This window comes from Marmota monax, unplaced genomic scaffold (genome assembly GCF_021218885.2).
Source record: "Marmota monax isolate L192 unplaced genomic scaffold, Marmota_monax_Labrador192_F-V1.1 WCK01_AAM20220418_F8-fsc00009, whole genome shotgun sequence".
NCBI classification, from domain to species: Eukaryota; Metazoa; Chordata; class Mammalia; order Rodentia; family Sciuridae; genus Marmota; species Marmota monax.
Window position 1 is genome coordinate 19086767 of NW_026694710.1, and position 16662 is coordinate 19103428.

The 16662-nt window shown below is 31.4% G+C and overlaps 1 protein-coding gene across 4 annotated transcripts in view; it reads right to left on the bottom strand.

Moving 5' to 3' along the window:
* Positions 1-16662, bottom strand: part of Cpeb2 (cytoplasmic polyadenylation element binding protein 2) — a 69309-nt gene that overhangs the window by 15874 nt on the left and 36773 nt on the right. For 2 of the 4 annotated variants that reach the window (XM_046423654.1, XM_046423651.1), the window contains 3 exons: positions 10604-10627; positions 2239-2409; positions 1061-1150 (listed from right to left, as the gene is read on the bottom strand). In XM_046423654.1, the coding sequence (XP_046279610.1) occupies positions 1061-1150; positions 2239-2409; positions 10604-10627 (285 nt within the window). The remainder of the gene's footprint in view (positions 1-1060; positions 1151-2238; positions 2410-10603; positions 10628-16662) is intronic. The other 2 variants (XM_046423657.1, XM_046423652.1) reach the window with 1 other exon arrangement.

A 16662-nucleotide genomic window follows, 5' to 3' on the forward strand; every position in this document is an offset into this window, starting at 1 on the left:
TCCAAGTTCAGTAAACTCCAAAATCATGTAAAAACTTGGCATACAAGAAGAGAGGTCTCTACATTTGAATAGATTCCCACATAGATCAAGGATCCAGAATCCCTATAAAAGATGTTTGATAATATAAGATCTAAGATCTTATAGTATAAAAAAATCAGAACATTATTCTATTTCTGTAAAAGAAGTAGTAATGGAGGTTCTATAATTCTCAAAGACAACAAGTGGAGAAGGGCCATCTAATTCCTCACTAGGAACACGCAGGTAAGTGTTTGTGTGCCAATAATTCTCTATCATGTTTCTTTTCCCACAGTCAACAATCAGATCATTTAACAGATCCGCTAGAGTCTTTTTCTCTAGGCTTGACAATTCACTCAGCCACAAGTCTCTAGAACTATGATTTTATGATGTTCAAAGAAAAGTTTAGTCTTTCAACTTCTCCTTTTTTTAATTCACTTCAGAAGATCTGCAATTTGCCATTCTGACTGACTTAATAACATCCAGCTCTTCCTTCCTACCGCCGCTTATCATCATGGGATTTGCAAGGTAACATCAGTATGATTTCTTCTCTATCTAAATTACTTCTTTACAAACAGATTGCATATTACTCTGCTGTGATCTGGAACATTTATGTAAATCTTATAATATTTAAACCTCTCAAGTAGCTTTATATACTATAAAATATAAATAAATCACTTCATATGATCTTCATTTCAGAGGGATACTTTATTACGTTGTTCATACAAAAGTTACTTAGAATGATGCTATAGAGAGAGTAGTCAAACATTATTGAGATTATGAAATCATTATTAAATTATAATAAAATATATTAAGTCTTATGATACTTATGTCAAGTCTCCTCCATCAAGCCTGACTGGTTTAAAGTAAAACTGGAATAGTTTTCAGGATCATTCTGACTCATTCAACCTAAGTTATCACTCTATAAATTAATATTTATATACATATATGCAATTCTAAAAGAAAACACAAAGTAATTGACAGCATTTCTTTTGCTCTTATATACAATGATTCCTTAGCAACTATTAACAGTAAAAACCCTTACCTTTTGGTGGAAAATAGGACTTGCTTTCTGCTTTATGAGGCCAATCTACTACCAAAGGCCCAAATCTTCTGAAGCTAGCAGTGATTTCATCTTAAGAAAATACAAATAATATATATTAGAAATTAGTTAAAATAATTCATTCTAAGGAATTCCACACTTTTAATTACTCTAAAAACTTAATATTTAAAAGTACCAAAGTACCAAATATAAAGTAGAATAATCTGTTTGGTATTAATTTTAAAAATTTTATATAATATCACATGATTTTAAAAATTTGATATAATATCACATGAATACTATAATCCTAGAGTACACCAAACCATAAATAGCACTGGCTTTTTAAAAAAAATCAACATTAGCTGCTTCATAAGTAAAGTCATATTCTTGTAGGGGGAAAAATGATCTCCTGAACCAGTATGAAAAAATATACCAAGGTCTGACATATGCCACGTATTTTCATTGATAAATATGTGTGTGTGTATGGCAAAATCCAATATTAACGCTATGTTCTAAGACATGGAAATCTTATTAACATTTACACATTTACAGTAAGTGGGAGCATCTGAATCATAACTGAAAAATTTCCAAAAATGTAGCATTATCTTCTCTATTAATTATTAGTGAATGGAAGATTTCCCATAATATGACAAATAAATTTTATAATTTGCAATCTTTATCTTATTTGGTATTATTATAAAATATCATTTCCACATATTTATTAGCCTTTGTATAACTTAAATTTCTCTTTTGGATTTTATAGCCACTTTCTTACCTGTTTCTAAGAGTACATTAATACTTGAAGAGATTTAACTTTTGATTGTTATGCATATAATATAGTTTCATAGTTAGTTTCATTTATTTCATTGTATATGTGTATTTGTGTTTTTATGATTATATAAAAATATGTTCTATAATAAATTTTAAAAATAAGTGGGATATTATCTAGGAAATCTTATTTACAAAAAAATTGCTCACTATAACAATATACAATATATAAATAAAAGCTTAAAAATATTTGTTGGATTACCTTCATATTTCAACAGGTGACAAACTATTTTAACAAAGATGGGTATCCCTTCTAACTATATAAATCTCTAGGAGGTTAAAAATAGTTTCATACCCTATTTGTACTATACTTCAGTATTTTTAAAATTTTTTTTAAGGTCAAATTACCTTACCTTCATCAATATCTGGAGGAAGCCCACCAACAAAAACTTTTCGAGAGAAGCGTTCTATTCGTTCTCCATTTTGATGAGCTGAATAACATGTGGGTGAATTTAAAACACCAACTTGATCACTGTGACCATCATCCAGCAAACCATCATCTATTGGAAAAAGGGAAGAACGACCTACAATATAAAAACAAAGATAAACTGAATCTCAGGTCTAAGAAAATGATAAAGTCAAGCATAAAAATACTAAAAACAAACTCAAAATAAAGGTGACACAGGTTTAAAGAAAAATTAGTGGAAATTTAGATAGTATAAGGTTTTAATTACCAAGAATTGAGAGACATAATCTAGAAGAATGACTTAGTGGTACAGTCATATGACAATAATTATATATACTGCAAAAAGAAAAACAAAACACTATATCATTTTTTAAAATTGTTTTTATGTACAGCAGCAAGAACCTGAAGTTTGGGGAAAAGACTGTTTGAATAACAGAAGAATCCTATAGAAACTGGTGGCAGAAAGGAAATAGAACAGACTACAATAAGGAAGAACACATGCAAAGAGTCAATATTTGTATGTAAGACAATGAGATAATCCACTATATATGTGCCAATTATCCAAAGCTTACTCGGGTTTTTCTGCATATGCAAAATTTTTAAAAAGGCATTCATTAGTCCCCATGTGAGACCCCTTCAAGAATGCACCCTCGTATATAGGGCACATGCTTGTTGTACAATGCTCTGAAATAATTCTGAGGCTAGACACTGTAAGGATCACAAAATGTAAAATAAACCTAATAAGATATAGTTCACTGACCTCAAGAAATATAAATTTAGAAAAGGTAAAATATAATCATGGGACTACGGCACATGTCCATAAGAAAGCTACAAAATACTTCCAATGAAGTGTAATAATGCAAAGGAGTAGTCTGTCTAATCAAGGGTAATTTCTTAAATCTACAAGTGATATTATAATACATCTGTGGTAAAAAGGGAAAGGTAGCCCAGAGCACATTAGAAAGTATAGAATACTTACAGGTAGAAATATTTATAGAACATAGTTTTGAGTAAATTTTCTGTGTGGAAGGAGAAACATATGGAAAAGCAGAAAAAATAAACTTATTTATGAAATAAGCAGAATTCAAAGTTGGCTGAAGCATGTCAGAAACAAGGAGAGTAAAAGAAAATTCCTTTGAAGCTAGCAGGAGTACTTAGCTTAAAAACCAGACTAAGGTGGGTGCGGTGGTGCACACCTATAATCCCAGCAACTTGGGAGGCTGAGGCAGGAGGATCTCAAATTCAAAGCTAGCCTTAGCAACGTGAGACACTAAGCAGCTCAGTGAGACCCTGCTTCTAAATTAAAAAAAAAAAAAAAAAAAAAAAGGCTGGGGATATGGCTTAGTGGTCGAGTTCCCCTCAGTTCAATTCCTGGTATCTACCAACATCCCTGCTCCACCCACCCCCAAAAAAACAGACTAAGACGATATTTAGTAGGTGGTAGTACAGTGGTTCAAGCAAGATTATAATTTTTTTTTCTTTAGGAAAACTTAGCACATCTGGACAAAGAAGTTAGGAATGAGTAGATAAGAAGTTATACAAAAACTCCACAAAGGGGACTGCAAATTGGTGCGGCCAATTTGGAAAGCAGTATGGAGATTCCTTGGAAAGCTGGGAATGGAACCACCATTTGACCCAGCTATTCCCCTTCTTGGACTATTCCCTAAAGACCTTAAAAGAGCGTGCTATAGGGACACTGCTACAACAATGTTCATAGCAGCACAATTCACAATAGCTAGACTGTGGAACCAACCCAGATGTCCTTCAATAGATGAATGGATAAAAAAAATGTGGCATTTATACACAATGGAGTATTACTCTGCACTAAAAAATGACAAAATCATGGAATTTGCAGGGAAATGGATGGCACTAGAGCAGATTATGCTAAGTGAAGCTAGCCAATCCCTAAAAAATAAATGCCAAATGTCTTCTTTGATATAAGGAGAGCAAATAAGAACAGAATAGAGAGGAAGAGCATGAGAAGAAGATCACCACTAAACAGGGATGAGAGCGGGGAGGGAAAGAGAGAGAGAAGGGAAATTGCATGGTAAAGGAAGGAGACCCTCATTGTTATACAAAATTACATATAAGAGGAAGTGAGGGGAAAGGGGAAAAAAACAAGAGAGAGAAATGAATTACAGTAGATGGGGTAGGGAGAGAAGATGGGAAGGGAGGGGAGGGGAGGGGGGATAGTAGAGGATAGGAAAGGCAGCAGAATACAACAGACACTAGTATGGCAGTAGGTAAAAAAGTGGATGTGTAACCGATGTGAATCTGCAATATGTATTTAGGGTAAAAAATGGGAGTTCATAATCCGCTTGAATCAAATGTATGAAATATGATATGTCAAGAACTTTGTAATGCTTTGAACAACTAATAAAAAAATAAAAAATAAAATATTAAAACAAAACAAAAAAAAAACAACAAAAACTCCAAAGGATGGTAGGCAAAACAGATGAGAAGCAAAATAGGGTAAAAGAATGGAAAAAAAGAATCAAAGAAACACTGTAGAAAATAAATGATATGAACTATTAACTGATCATAGGGCAGTAAGGATCAGAAAGAGGGGTACAGGAAAGGGAAATGAGTTAAGCTTTAGACATGTAAAGTTTCATATGGTGCAAATGTATGGAACATGAATGAAGAAAATACATAAATTGCTGGGCACGGTGCTACATGCCTGTAATCCCAACAGATCCAGAGGCTGAGGCAGGAAGATCTCAAGTTCAAAACCAGCCTCAGCAACTTACTTAGGGAGATTCTGAGCAACTTAGCAAGACCCTGTCTCTAAACAGAATATTTACAAAAGGGCTGGGGATGCAGTTTGGTGGTTAAGTGCCCCTGTGTTCAATCTCCCTATTAAAAAATACAAAGCAGATAATTTAGCATCAACTCCACAAAGGTGATAGTTTAAAGTTCTTTATAATGTCAGTAATTAAAAAAACAAAAACAAAATAAACCCTTCCAGAAGAATGACGAGGAAATGTTCCTTTGGAAACAAGATAGTAGAACATTCAAGAAGTTACAGAAAGAAGTGGTCAACAAAGGGGGAGGGGGCAAATATTACAAATACAAAAGTCCTAACAAAAAGATAAAGAAGCAAAAGGAAGAAGAGAAAATGTGAGATGTTAAAATGATGATGTTTAAAAAATGAGAACTATGTTTGAGGATATGCAAGATATTTGAAGGTACCAGTTTTAGTAAAATTGGATGGGAATCACTCTTCAAGAGTTAGTTTTGTGAAGTATAAACATCAAATGAAGACTAGTCCTTGGAAATGTATTTGAGAAGGAAAAAAAAGAATGCAGAAAAGTTTTTATTTCAAGATTAAGTATTTTTTTTTGATAAAGAAACAAGCACACAACTTACAGTACATGCCTTAATCTATAAAGTAAGAAATATTCAACATAGGTCCTTAATATGCTATCATCTTGAACAGGATGACAATGATACAAAGACAATTAGAAATGTCACACTCTGCACAGAACTGACTGGGGACAAGGAGGGGAGAGTGGGCTAAGGAGATGTTAGTTATAAGAAGTTTACAGTACACAAAAATAGGAGGAAACCATATTTGATATAGTAAAAGAAATTATTCTACAGATTTGATTTCAATTTAAATACAGTAAGATGTTCTGAAAAATACTCATGTTCATTGAGTGACTCTATAATTTAAAAAATGTTAACTGTTCAAAACTTTTGTTATCAGAAATAAGAACCAATGAAAAACAAAAGTCAATATTCTTTGTCACCAATGGAAAGAAATCTCTTCAACATGAAACTATAGGTATCCTTTATTTGAATCCTTAATAGCAGATGTGATTCATATTTTGGAGTTTTTCAGATTTTTGCATTTTCAGATCAGGGATGCTCAATCTGTATTTTTACTTAATAAAATGAACATCAATATCTACTAAATTATGTGTGTTTAAATGAATAAGACTGAAACAAAACTAACTAGTTTTTAGGGAGTAAAAATGCCAAATTCAATTGTACTTATTTCAACCATGCAAATACTTTGGAAACTATTTCATTTAAAAGTATCCTAACTCACATTCAAACTTAGCATTACATAAATCTAACAGATAAAGTTTAAAAGACTTTTATCTTGAGAAAAAAACACATATCATCAATATTTAGGGTCGGAATAGAAAGACTGAATACAGTGACAAAATAAATCACTGTAAGCAATGCCAGAAGGAGAAGTAACCACAAAAACGTTTTGGTAACCGTAATATTATAAGTATATTTAGATTCTGTAATCTAATTACATTGTAATGACTGTTATTATAATAATGGTTGCTATAATATTCAATCTAAAATAAAATATATTAGTTAGTATTATAAAAATATTACACAGTTAGTATATCTGTAAAGAAATCTACAATCTATTAGCCAAAGTTCAGCTGAGCAAAAAATATAGCTGAAAGGTAAAGAACATTTCAAACATGAGCAACACTGGCAAGAATTTTCAATGCTGGAAAATAACTACAGCTCTCTTTCAAGAAGCAAAAAAGTTACGGATTTTTCATATTAATTTAAAAAGAGAAATTAAATAAATATAGATCTTCAACAAAACTACTACTTATTATCTTGCCAATTATCCTTCCCTATAGCCCAAATTAATATGGCTGTAAAAGAAAAAAAACAATAAGGTATGTCTACCATGTACAATATACTTCAAACACTCATTCTATGAATGATATACACATTTTTGCTGATACTTTGAAGAAATGACAATTACCTATAATGTAAATACAACAAAAATCCTGTGGGATGCAGCCAACGCCACACTTAAAAGGAATATTTATAGTTTTAAATATATATTAAAAAACTAGAAATGATTAAAACCAATAACTTAAGTTTCTGCCATGAAAAGCTGAAAAAATAGGAAATTCAACACAAAAATAAAGTAGTAAAAAACAAAACAAAGTCGACAGCACAGAAAACAGAGACTAACATTAAGAAAATAAAGAGTTAAATTGAAAGCTTATAAAATTGATAAGCCCCTGGGCAAGTTTATCAAGAAAAAAGAAAACTCAAGTTATAAATTCTACATATGAAAGAGAGAACATGAATCAATATAGAACTTACAGACATTAAAAGGCTAGAATCAGAAATATTATGAACAACTTTATATTAAGGAATTCAACAATTAAGAGGAAATGAACAAATTCCTTTTAAAAACAACAACACTTATCTTTCAACACTGACCCAAGAAAAACAGAAAAATCTAAAGAGTTTGATAGCTTAAAAAAAAAAATCTTTAACTTAAAATGCAAATAAAAACAAGTTAATAAACCTTCCAACAAAGAAGGTAAAAACAAGGTAATAAACCTTCCAACTCCAGGCCTAGATGGCTGTACTGTGAAAGAAATACTTTTGAAGACAAAATAACAGCAATTGTACACAAATTTTTTAGAGCACAAACAGGAAACACTTCCTAACATTAAAATCTCACAAGAATATAATAAGAAAACTCATATATAATATCAATATCTCTTATAAACACAGATCAAAAATCCTACAAGACATTGGCAGAGTGTAGAAAGCAGGCTGTGCCCTTCTGAGTTGCTGCTCCATGATATATAACAGTAGTTTACAAGCTGTGCCTAACCCTTCGTTACTCCATCTTATAAAGCAGTAGTTTGCCATGAATTATTCCATTTGAATATAAGTGTTGAAATACAACAACTCTATACCTTGTTTGTACAAGTAAAAAACCACAGAATGCCCTGTGAAATTCATACTGTTCCCCCACTGTTACTTTGGAAAGAGTAATAGGAATTTGGGACGGAAACTCTTATCAACTCATGTGATGCACTGTACATGAACAGAAGATATGACATTTTTCCTTAAAAAAATGACTAAACAAATGAATGAAATAAGTTTCTTTGATGATCTACTTTAAAACACAAAGTTCACAAAAGGGGATATTTGGTAGTTAAAATTGATTACCAGTCTGAGATTGACATCATGTTTAGCACAGAATGGGGGAGGAGACTATGCAATGAGAGAGCTGGTGACTATTTCTAACTCTTTATGAATTCCTTTGGTATGCATTCCTTTGGTATGCAGGTTTTTTAAAAAAAAATATATATATATATATACTTTATTATTCACTGTGTCAAAGTACTTTCAGTAGTAGTAGCTTCAGTACTTTCAATATAGCTTTTTTTTCACAGTAGCTATTTCTAATGGTATAACTTTCCAGTGAATATCAAAATCACAATTTTAAAAAAGGCTTCTAAAATTCCCAAAGGATCAATTTAAAAAAAAAAACACAGTAATGCCATATAGTCTGAGAGAAAATTCAGGTATTAATCCCCCCCCTTAAGCTAAACCAAATATGTGAGGAAACTGTCAGCTCTGTCCTAAAGGAGGATTTTACTATAAATGTATGAAGGCTTAAAACCATGTGAGTCTTCCTGAGAGGCAGTTTCGAAGTACAACTTCTGTTAGAGCTCCCAGGACATAGAGACAGAAGAATGAATTGTAGCAAGTTCCTATCTAAAAGCAGGGAAAGAAATTTTTGATTTTTCTTAATATCATAATCATAATCTATACTTACTGAATTGAGATAAGTAGATAAGTAACATGACTTTCTGACATTTTGCTCCTAAGAATTTACTAGATCATGATATTTACATTGGAGTATTCTTAACTAAAAAGTCACTGAAGTTAAAAACTGGTAAATATGTAACAAGAAAACTGAATTGCTCTGTAGTTTCAAAAATACTTAAAGATCAGAGTAAATTGGTTGTTTTCAAGAGAACTGAAGCTCTATATTGCATTGTGCAATAAGCCAGTCCACAGATGTAAAAATGGCTACTAAAATTCTAAAGTCTCCTGCTCTCTTCTCAGCTTACTAACAGCAGTCTTTAGCAAGTTATTCAGCTTCTGTTTTCTAAATTTTGAGTTTATATCCTAATTTTTTTAGTGAGAAAATTGAAGAACCAAAAAGATCCAATTAAATATCTAAAGAAACCAGATTCTAGTAATGAAATTAAACCAGACAATCTGAAATATGAAACTGAACTACAACTTAAGAATATAAAATACGTGGGTTTTGGTTGTCAGTGGGGGGTGGATGGCTTCACTTGTTTACTTTCAAAGTACACACACTCATCACTGGATGAAAAGAAGTTGAAGCACTGGCACACATTCACAAAATGTATCAAAGGGCAATATTATTACTTATTACTGTTCACCCTCCATGGCTTAAGGGAGATCCTAGAGGTTGGAGAAAGCACTTTGTAGTCAGTGTGGCACTCAGAACAAGCAGAACTGCACCAACAACATGTGGGTGCTGCTCACTTAGAGAGCAGTCCAGTAGTGTTGTCACTTTTGGTTACTCTCATGCTATCAACTCTTCTCCCTCTCAATTTCTTTTTTCTTTTGAGAGAGAGAGAGAGAGAGAGAGAGAGAGAGAGAGAGGGAGAGGGAGGAAGGAGGGAGAGGGGGAGAGGAGAATTTTTTTAATATTTATTTTTCAGTTTTTGGTGGACACAACATCTTTATTTTATTTTTATGTAGCGCTGAGGATTGAACCCAGCGCCCTGTGCATGCCAGGCGAGTGCATTACTGCTTGAGCCACATCCTCAGCCCCTCCCTCTCAATTTCTGCACTTGGAAAAGGGAGAGGGGCAAAGTTTTAAAGAGAGAAATGAGTTTAGTAACAGGCTTGCATCACACATTCATAGACTCATTCTTAAGACACCACACAAGAATGTTGAGGGAAACCCTGTCATGAGGGAAGGAGAGAGAAACCTAGAGGCAGTGCAGGTGGGCAGGGGTGAGCGAGAGGGAAAGGACTATGGTTTTAGAAGACAGAGTAATATTAGCAACGCAATTTCTACCAGTCGGTGCTAATTATCTACTTAGTACAAGTACTATTTTCAACTGAGTCAAAGATAAAAAAATAATCTAGAATTGTAAATTATATACAATGGATAAGACAATGGGGATAGTTTAGAGAGAGGAAAAAAACACATGGTGTGTCAACTTTACTAAATTTATTAAACATGTTTCTTAAACAGACCCACTATAAGCAGAAACCTTATTTTAAGATACAGAAATAACTTTTTAAGAAGTTTACAAAAGAATACTTTATTAATAACTGTAATTAGTATGAAAATACACCTTAAAGGTTGAGAGAGTCAGAATTAAAAACTTGTACAAGTGCTTACATAAAAATATAATTCTTCTGTGAGTTTTAGACATTGCATGGAAATTCTGGAATAATTAATTACAACATTGATCAGTAAAATCCAATTAGAAACAATTATACCATAGCAAACAGAAAGGAATTACCTCGTCTTCGCCCATAACTCCTTGCTGCATGTAAACAAAGGACAAATTGTAAAATGTCAGAACTAAAAATAAGCCCACATATACAAATATCTGTGATATGAAAAAGCCATGTGGGCATCTGAAAATTAGTGCTATTTTGTTTTAAGAGCTGTGATAATGTCACCACAGTACTTGCCTGATGTTTTACCATTTACAAAGCATTTTCAGGTGTGTGTGTATATACATACATACATATATAAACTCTTTTACAAGCTAAAATATGGACAGTTTAAAAGGGATAATTTTATTAAATAACCATTATTAAAATCACCTAAACCGTATAAAACTATAAAATTAGGCAGGAAGTACATAATTTACCCTCATTCACATTTAAAATTCAGAAATATTTATTTCATCTGATCATGATAGGAATATACAACAATTTATAGTTAAATAGTATCCCAAATAATTTTCTCAATGAATAAAAACAACTTGTATTAAATTCTTATTTCCTATTTTTATAAAGAGTAGTGATGGTATGCAATGTCCAACAAATTATTGCTATTTAGATCTAATCTACATTACAGGAAGAAGTAGTTGACCAAGAAAATATACTACCACTAAGCTGATACTATGAGGCCTGTACAGCTGAGATAGAATATAAAATCTGTATTCACACTTGCTTGGTTAGAGAAATTGTTATTGATGTACTAGAGCTAATAATACTTTCTATTCTTTTGATATATTTTTTAACACATATCTACTAAATGTTTATGTATCTCCCTCTGGGAAAGGAAAGATTCAGATACAAATTATTATTAATATAACCATAGAAAAACATTTCAATTTGATACTACCTGTTTGCATAATTTCTAAAAGGAAAACAATACTAAAATTTCTTCTTAAGAACCTATCAGTTTGATAAAATTCCCATCTTGATTTTAAATAACTCTTCCTATCAAATCTGAGCACATAATAATGAGTATTTTTACCCTAGAATTAATGTATAAAGTCAAAGCAATAAACCAAAAAAATGACTGTTAAAAAATTAATATCTTAATTCATAATTAATTCATGTTCACAGACATTTTTGGGTCTGGGAAAAATTCAAAACTGAATAAAGATCAAATCAAAATATGTAGCAAAAGCTGTCATTTGTGTCAACCCCCCAAAAAAGTATAAAATTCAAAAATCAAAAGAAAACATTTGACTTCATTAAATATATTTTCTAGAAATTTAAAAAATATATTTTCAGTTTTATAATATTAAGGCTTTAAATAATGTGACTATAAGTTAGAATGCTACATTTATTCTTCTATAATAAAAAAGTAGGAATACAAACTTATCAACTCTTGTTAATTTACATTTGCAAGAAAAAAGTCAATAAACATAGGGCTCATATCAGAGCCTTTTAAATAAAATAACTTAATTTGCATCTCTATCATTACAATGTCTTTACTAAACTATATGATTTACACTTAACCTCTCCTTAAGCTCCTATGACCTCAAAGCCTGGCAGATTTATTTCATAGCTCACCTGTTCTACGTATTAGTTTAGGGTGAGAGTGAAAGTGCACATAGCATTAAGAATTTTGTTTTCTAGGTCTTTTAAGACTTTTAGAGGCCTTAAAAATAAGAGTTTCACAGCAATGGGAGATTAACTATGCAAAATCAGATTCTTACAGGTAATATTCAGAGCTATCAAGAGTAGGTTGTCCAAGAGTGAATTCTCTAAAAGTCTTAGTAGCTATATTAAGCCTGGAAATAGTCAATAGTTCCCAAACCTTTCACAGTATCTTTCAGGAGTTGGGCTTCCTGCTTATCCCTAGGTACAGTGTAATGATGTTAATCCAGTATACATCTGCTTTAGAAAATTTCATTCATAGCTATAGAGGGCCAAAAATTTAAAAAGGCATATGGAACTATTTTCATTAAATTTCAAGTCAAATGATGAATTATATTGAAGTCATAACACAGCATATAATTTTTGACCTACTAAAAAAATTAATGACATCATAACCACTTTATGTTCTTAAGTATTGTGTTCCTAGCTGAGGCTACTCAATACTAAAATAGTCAAAATATGTATAAATATTCACAGCATCTTATGTTTCATCACATTCCTAGGCTTGAATATAATTATTTAGACATTTTCTCAAACTAGCTCATACCTGAGAAATTTTAGAATCCTGTAAAAAGCCACCCTATTCCCCCCCACCACCCTGGATAATTCTAAGAAATAAAACTGACTTCACATAAAGCTAACCCATGTGAAATATTTCCTATTTCCTGTCATGGAAATAACCAATTTGCCACAATCACACTAAATAATGGTTTTTATACTCACTTTTCTACCAACGTTTCTAAGTGAATTTTGGAGGTATATTTCAGTATAACATCAAATCAGAATTATAAGAAACCCACCAGTAATGATATGTCAAGAGCTTCGTAATGTTTTGAACAACCAATTAAAAAAAAAAAAGAAAGAAAAGAAAGTTATGTGACTATTTTTTTAAAAAAATATTTCTTTAAAAGTCTGCTTCTCTAATTCAGAAAATAATTCAGGGGAAAAAAGAGGAAACATTTTTTGCATAAAAATTGTATTTACCACATCAAATTTCATGAACATATATTTGATAAAATATTTATAAAAAGGAACTTTACACAAAAAATGAGGATTGGCTATTTGATACACATATATGTATATTTAATATATACATATATTATTGATGGGTGAACTTCTTCATGTATTTAAAGATAGCAAGAAGGCTCGGAGAATAGCTTGAAGACCTTGCCTATAAGAAGTGACTTTACAATTTGATCCTGGTTTCTCAGTAATCTTATTCAGGGTTTTATCCACAGCTATAAAAAAGAAATAGAATGATTTTAACATTCTGTTTAGGGACTTTGAGCCTTAAAATTCTGGCTGTCAGCTAAAGCTGTGAAAGCTGAATTATTGCAGCTGGAAAAAGGAATATACAAGACATACCAAATTAGCTGCAAAAAGGTGAAAACTCTCTCAATGAGAAACTATTTTTATTTCCTCAACTTGAAAAAGCAAAAGTAGGAAAAGAAATCTACTGACCCCCAAATTATAATAATACTTTTCAAGATCCAAATAAAATCTGCTGTTATCTACTCTATTCATTCCCTGCAGCATGACAAAGAACTCAAGATTCCTATTTTCATGAGTTAATATAGTGTATTCAGAACATCTGCCTTCAGAAATGCAGCTTCACTTATACGTAAATTTTCTTTAGTAAAAGGTATGCAGAATTTCTCCCTCCCCCCAAAAGTACAGCAAGCTTTTGATTACATAGATGGCAATACCTGGGTAATCAATGCAAATTTAAATTTCAAACTAGCTTGCTGATACCATCCAATCCAATCACTATACTTCTGCTCTCCTTGTTCCCCTTTTGTAAAAGGTGGTAATAAAAATATATGTAATTTTACTTGGGAGAGGTGGGGAGAGTACAATGCAATCCAAATAGAGACAAATACTTGAATGATACACACCATCTTGAATTCCTCCTTACTACTGTGGAAAAAGGAATTTTGTTGTTTATTGTTTTACTATTGATAATATATAAGTGTAAGATTTATATAGTTAGAAATATAAACAATATTTAACCTCAGATTTTTAGACAATTTATATATTCTTATGTAATGTGATTTCCTTAGAGTGCTGAATGGTAAATGAGGACTTATATTCTATAATATTTTAGTTTTTCAATGGTGGCAGTCTCTAATAGTCAATTCATCTTGATTTCAACTTGATTTGAGGAACACAGTCTACTCAGAAGTAGTGGCCTTCTTGCAGTTTTATTTATTAATGGTGTTTGCACTCTCTCTTCTACCAATGTTTCTTTGTAAATTTTTTATTGTTTAATTTTTAATAATCATGTTATATATGTGGAAAATATATCTGAGTTAACAAAATCTCAGATTTAAGAATTTGCATAGTTTTCGCTAGTGTGACCAAATTCATGACTTTTAGCCTATTCCCTGAGAATTGCTTAACAGACTATTTAAAAGTTTAACAATAAGCTGGGCACAGTGTTGTGACTCAGGAAGCTGAAGCAGGAGAATCACAAATTGAAGACCAATCTCAGCAACTTAGTGAGGCCCTAAACAAATTAGTGAGACTCTGTCTCTAAGAAAAATAAAAAATAAAAAAGGGCAGGGGATGTGGCTTACTGGTTAAGCACCCTGGGTTCAACCCTCAATACCAAAAAAAAAAAAAATGTCTAACCAAAACTATGAATTAGCTAGTAAGGCAGAATCATAAAACCTGTATAATGTTTGCCATATCTGACTAACAACCAACTGTACAATTATTTAGATGGTATTATTTTTTATTAAAGGTATTCAAACTTAACATTATTGGGACATCACAGGTGATCTGTCTTCCAAATTTTCTAAGAAATATTAATTTATTAAAACAATTATGAATTTATTTTAATCTGTGCATCATGAAAATTAACCTTGCATATTTCAAGAAGCAAAAGTACCAACATTATTTTGTATTGATCCAAACTTTGTCCCTATAAATCTTCTACAAATGGCTCCAGTTTGGCTTTTTAGAATAACATAAAACAAAGTTTTGTTTATTATATATGACATCCTTCAAATAGTTGAAAGTATCAGTATGTCTTCTCTTAATTTTATTTTCTCCAAAGTAGACATATTCAGCTCTTTCATCTATTCAAAGGACACCATTTTCCCTCTTGCAAAATCATTGTTTCTCACTGTTCTACATCACTCATTACTTCCAGCTAACATTTACTTTCAGGAACTGTTATAAATACTTTAAATGAGTCAATTCATTCACTCTTCTAAACAGTCCCTCTGAGGCAAGGTAGTATGCTATTTTCATTTTAAATATGCAGGAACTAAGTCAAAGTAAAATAAGGTAAACTGTTCAAGGTTACGTAGTTAGAAAAAGCAAACTGGCTTCATTCAGAGTCTGTGATATCAACCACAGTGAACTATTGCTAAACAACTACAAAAACGTTCAGACAAAATGTATTACTAAATATTGATTTTTTTGAAAGTCAACAGTATTAACTATGCTTGTTGGGTAAGGGATACAACTTACTTAATCAACTGTCCAAAAGTGAGTTATATATATTTGGCATACTTTTTATTTTAAGAAAAAAGCTTTTAGTAATTAAAAAGTCATCCTTCTCTACTAGACACTACACTTTCTTTAATGGGTCAATGATATTTAATAAATAGTTTAAGCAGAGCCTTGAAGTAACAGTATTTACTTTTCATATTTCTCAGGGAAACAATATGCTAATACAACTGAATTTCATGTAGTTAAAAGTAGCTCAAGAAAAAATTCCCTTTACCTTTTAGTGTACTACACTTTGCTAGTTCTCTCTTCGATAACCTTAATGTCTAAAATTTAAATTATTACTATTTAATACTTCTTTATCCCATGAATATACCCAATTATGTGATTTCTTGCTTTACCTCTTTACCAGTGATCCAAAATAAGTAAAAGAAAATTTTTTCCTCTTTGGATCAAATTGTCTCTTCCTGACCTATATACATCTTGATGTCCTAGTTTCATTCTCCTTTATTTTCCCCTTGGTCTCTTGGCAAAAGATTCCAGAATTTCTAGGTTGACTTCCTGTATCAAGTATATATTGTAGCTCCAAATGATAGACTACTGAGTGCTTACATAATTAAAAAAAAAAGTGATTTGTCTACAAGATGTAATTGTTGCTTGAAATGAAACATTCTTATGTATTGTTTGTGATCTCTTTTCCACTTAACATAATGGCTTTTGACAACAAAATCAACAATTAGTTTAATAAAGTTTAGTGCAACAAAAATGTAAGTTGTAAAAACAGTGTGTCTACAAAGCTCTTCACTCACACAAAATTTGAATACTTTATTGTGACCATCCTAGCTTACACTGTTTCATTCAACAATTTAGGAATATCTGTGAATAATCTATAAAATTATCTCATAAAGTACTTCTCTTTCAAATGGAATTTAACAGAATGTGTGAAATATATACAAATTCAAACTTTTAAACAGAATTGCTTTATCACAAGTTAAAACAG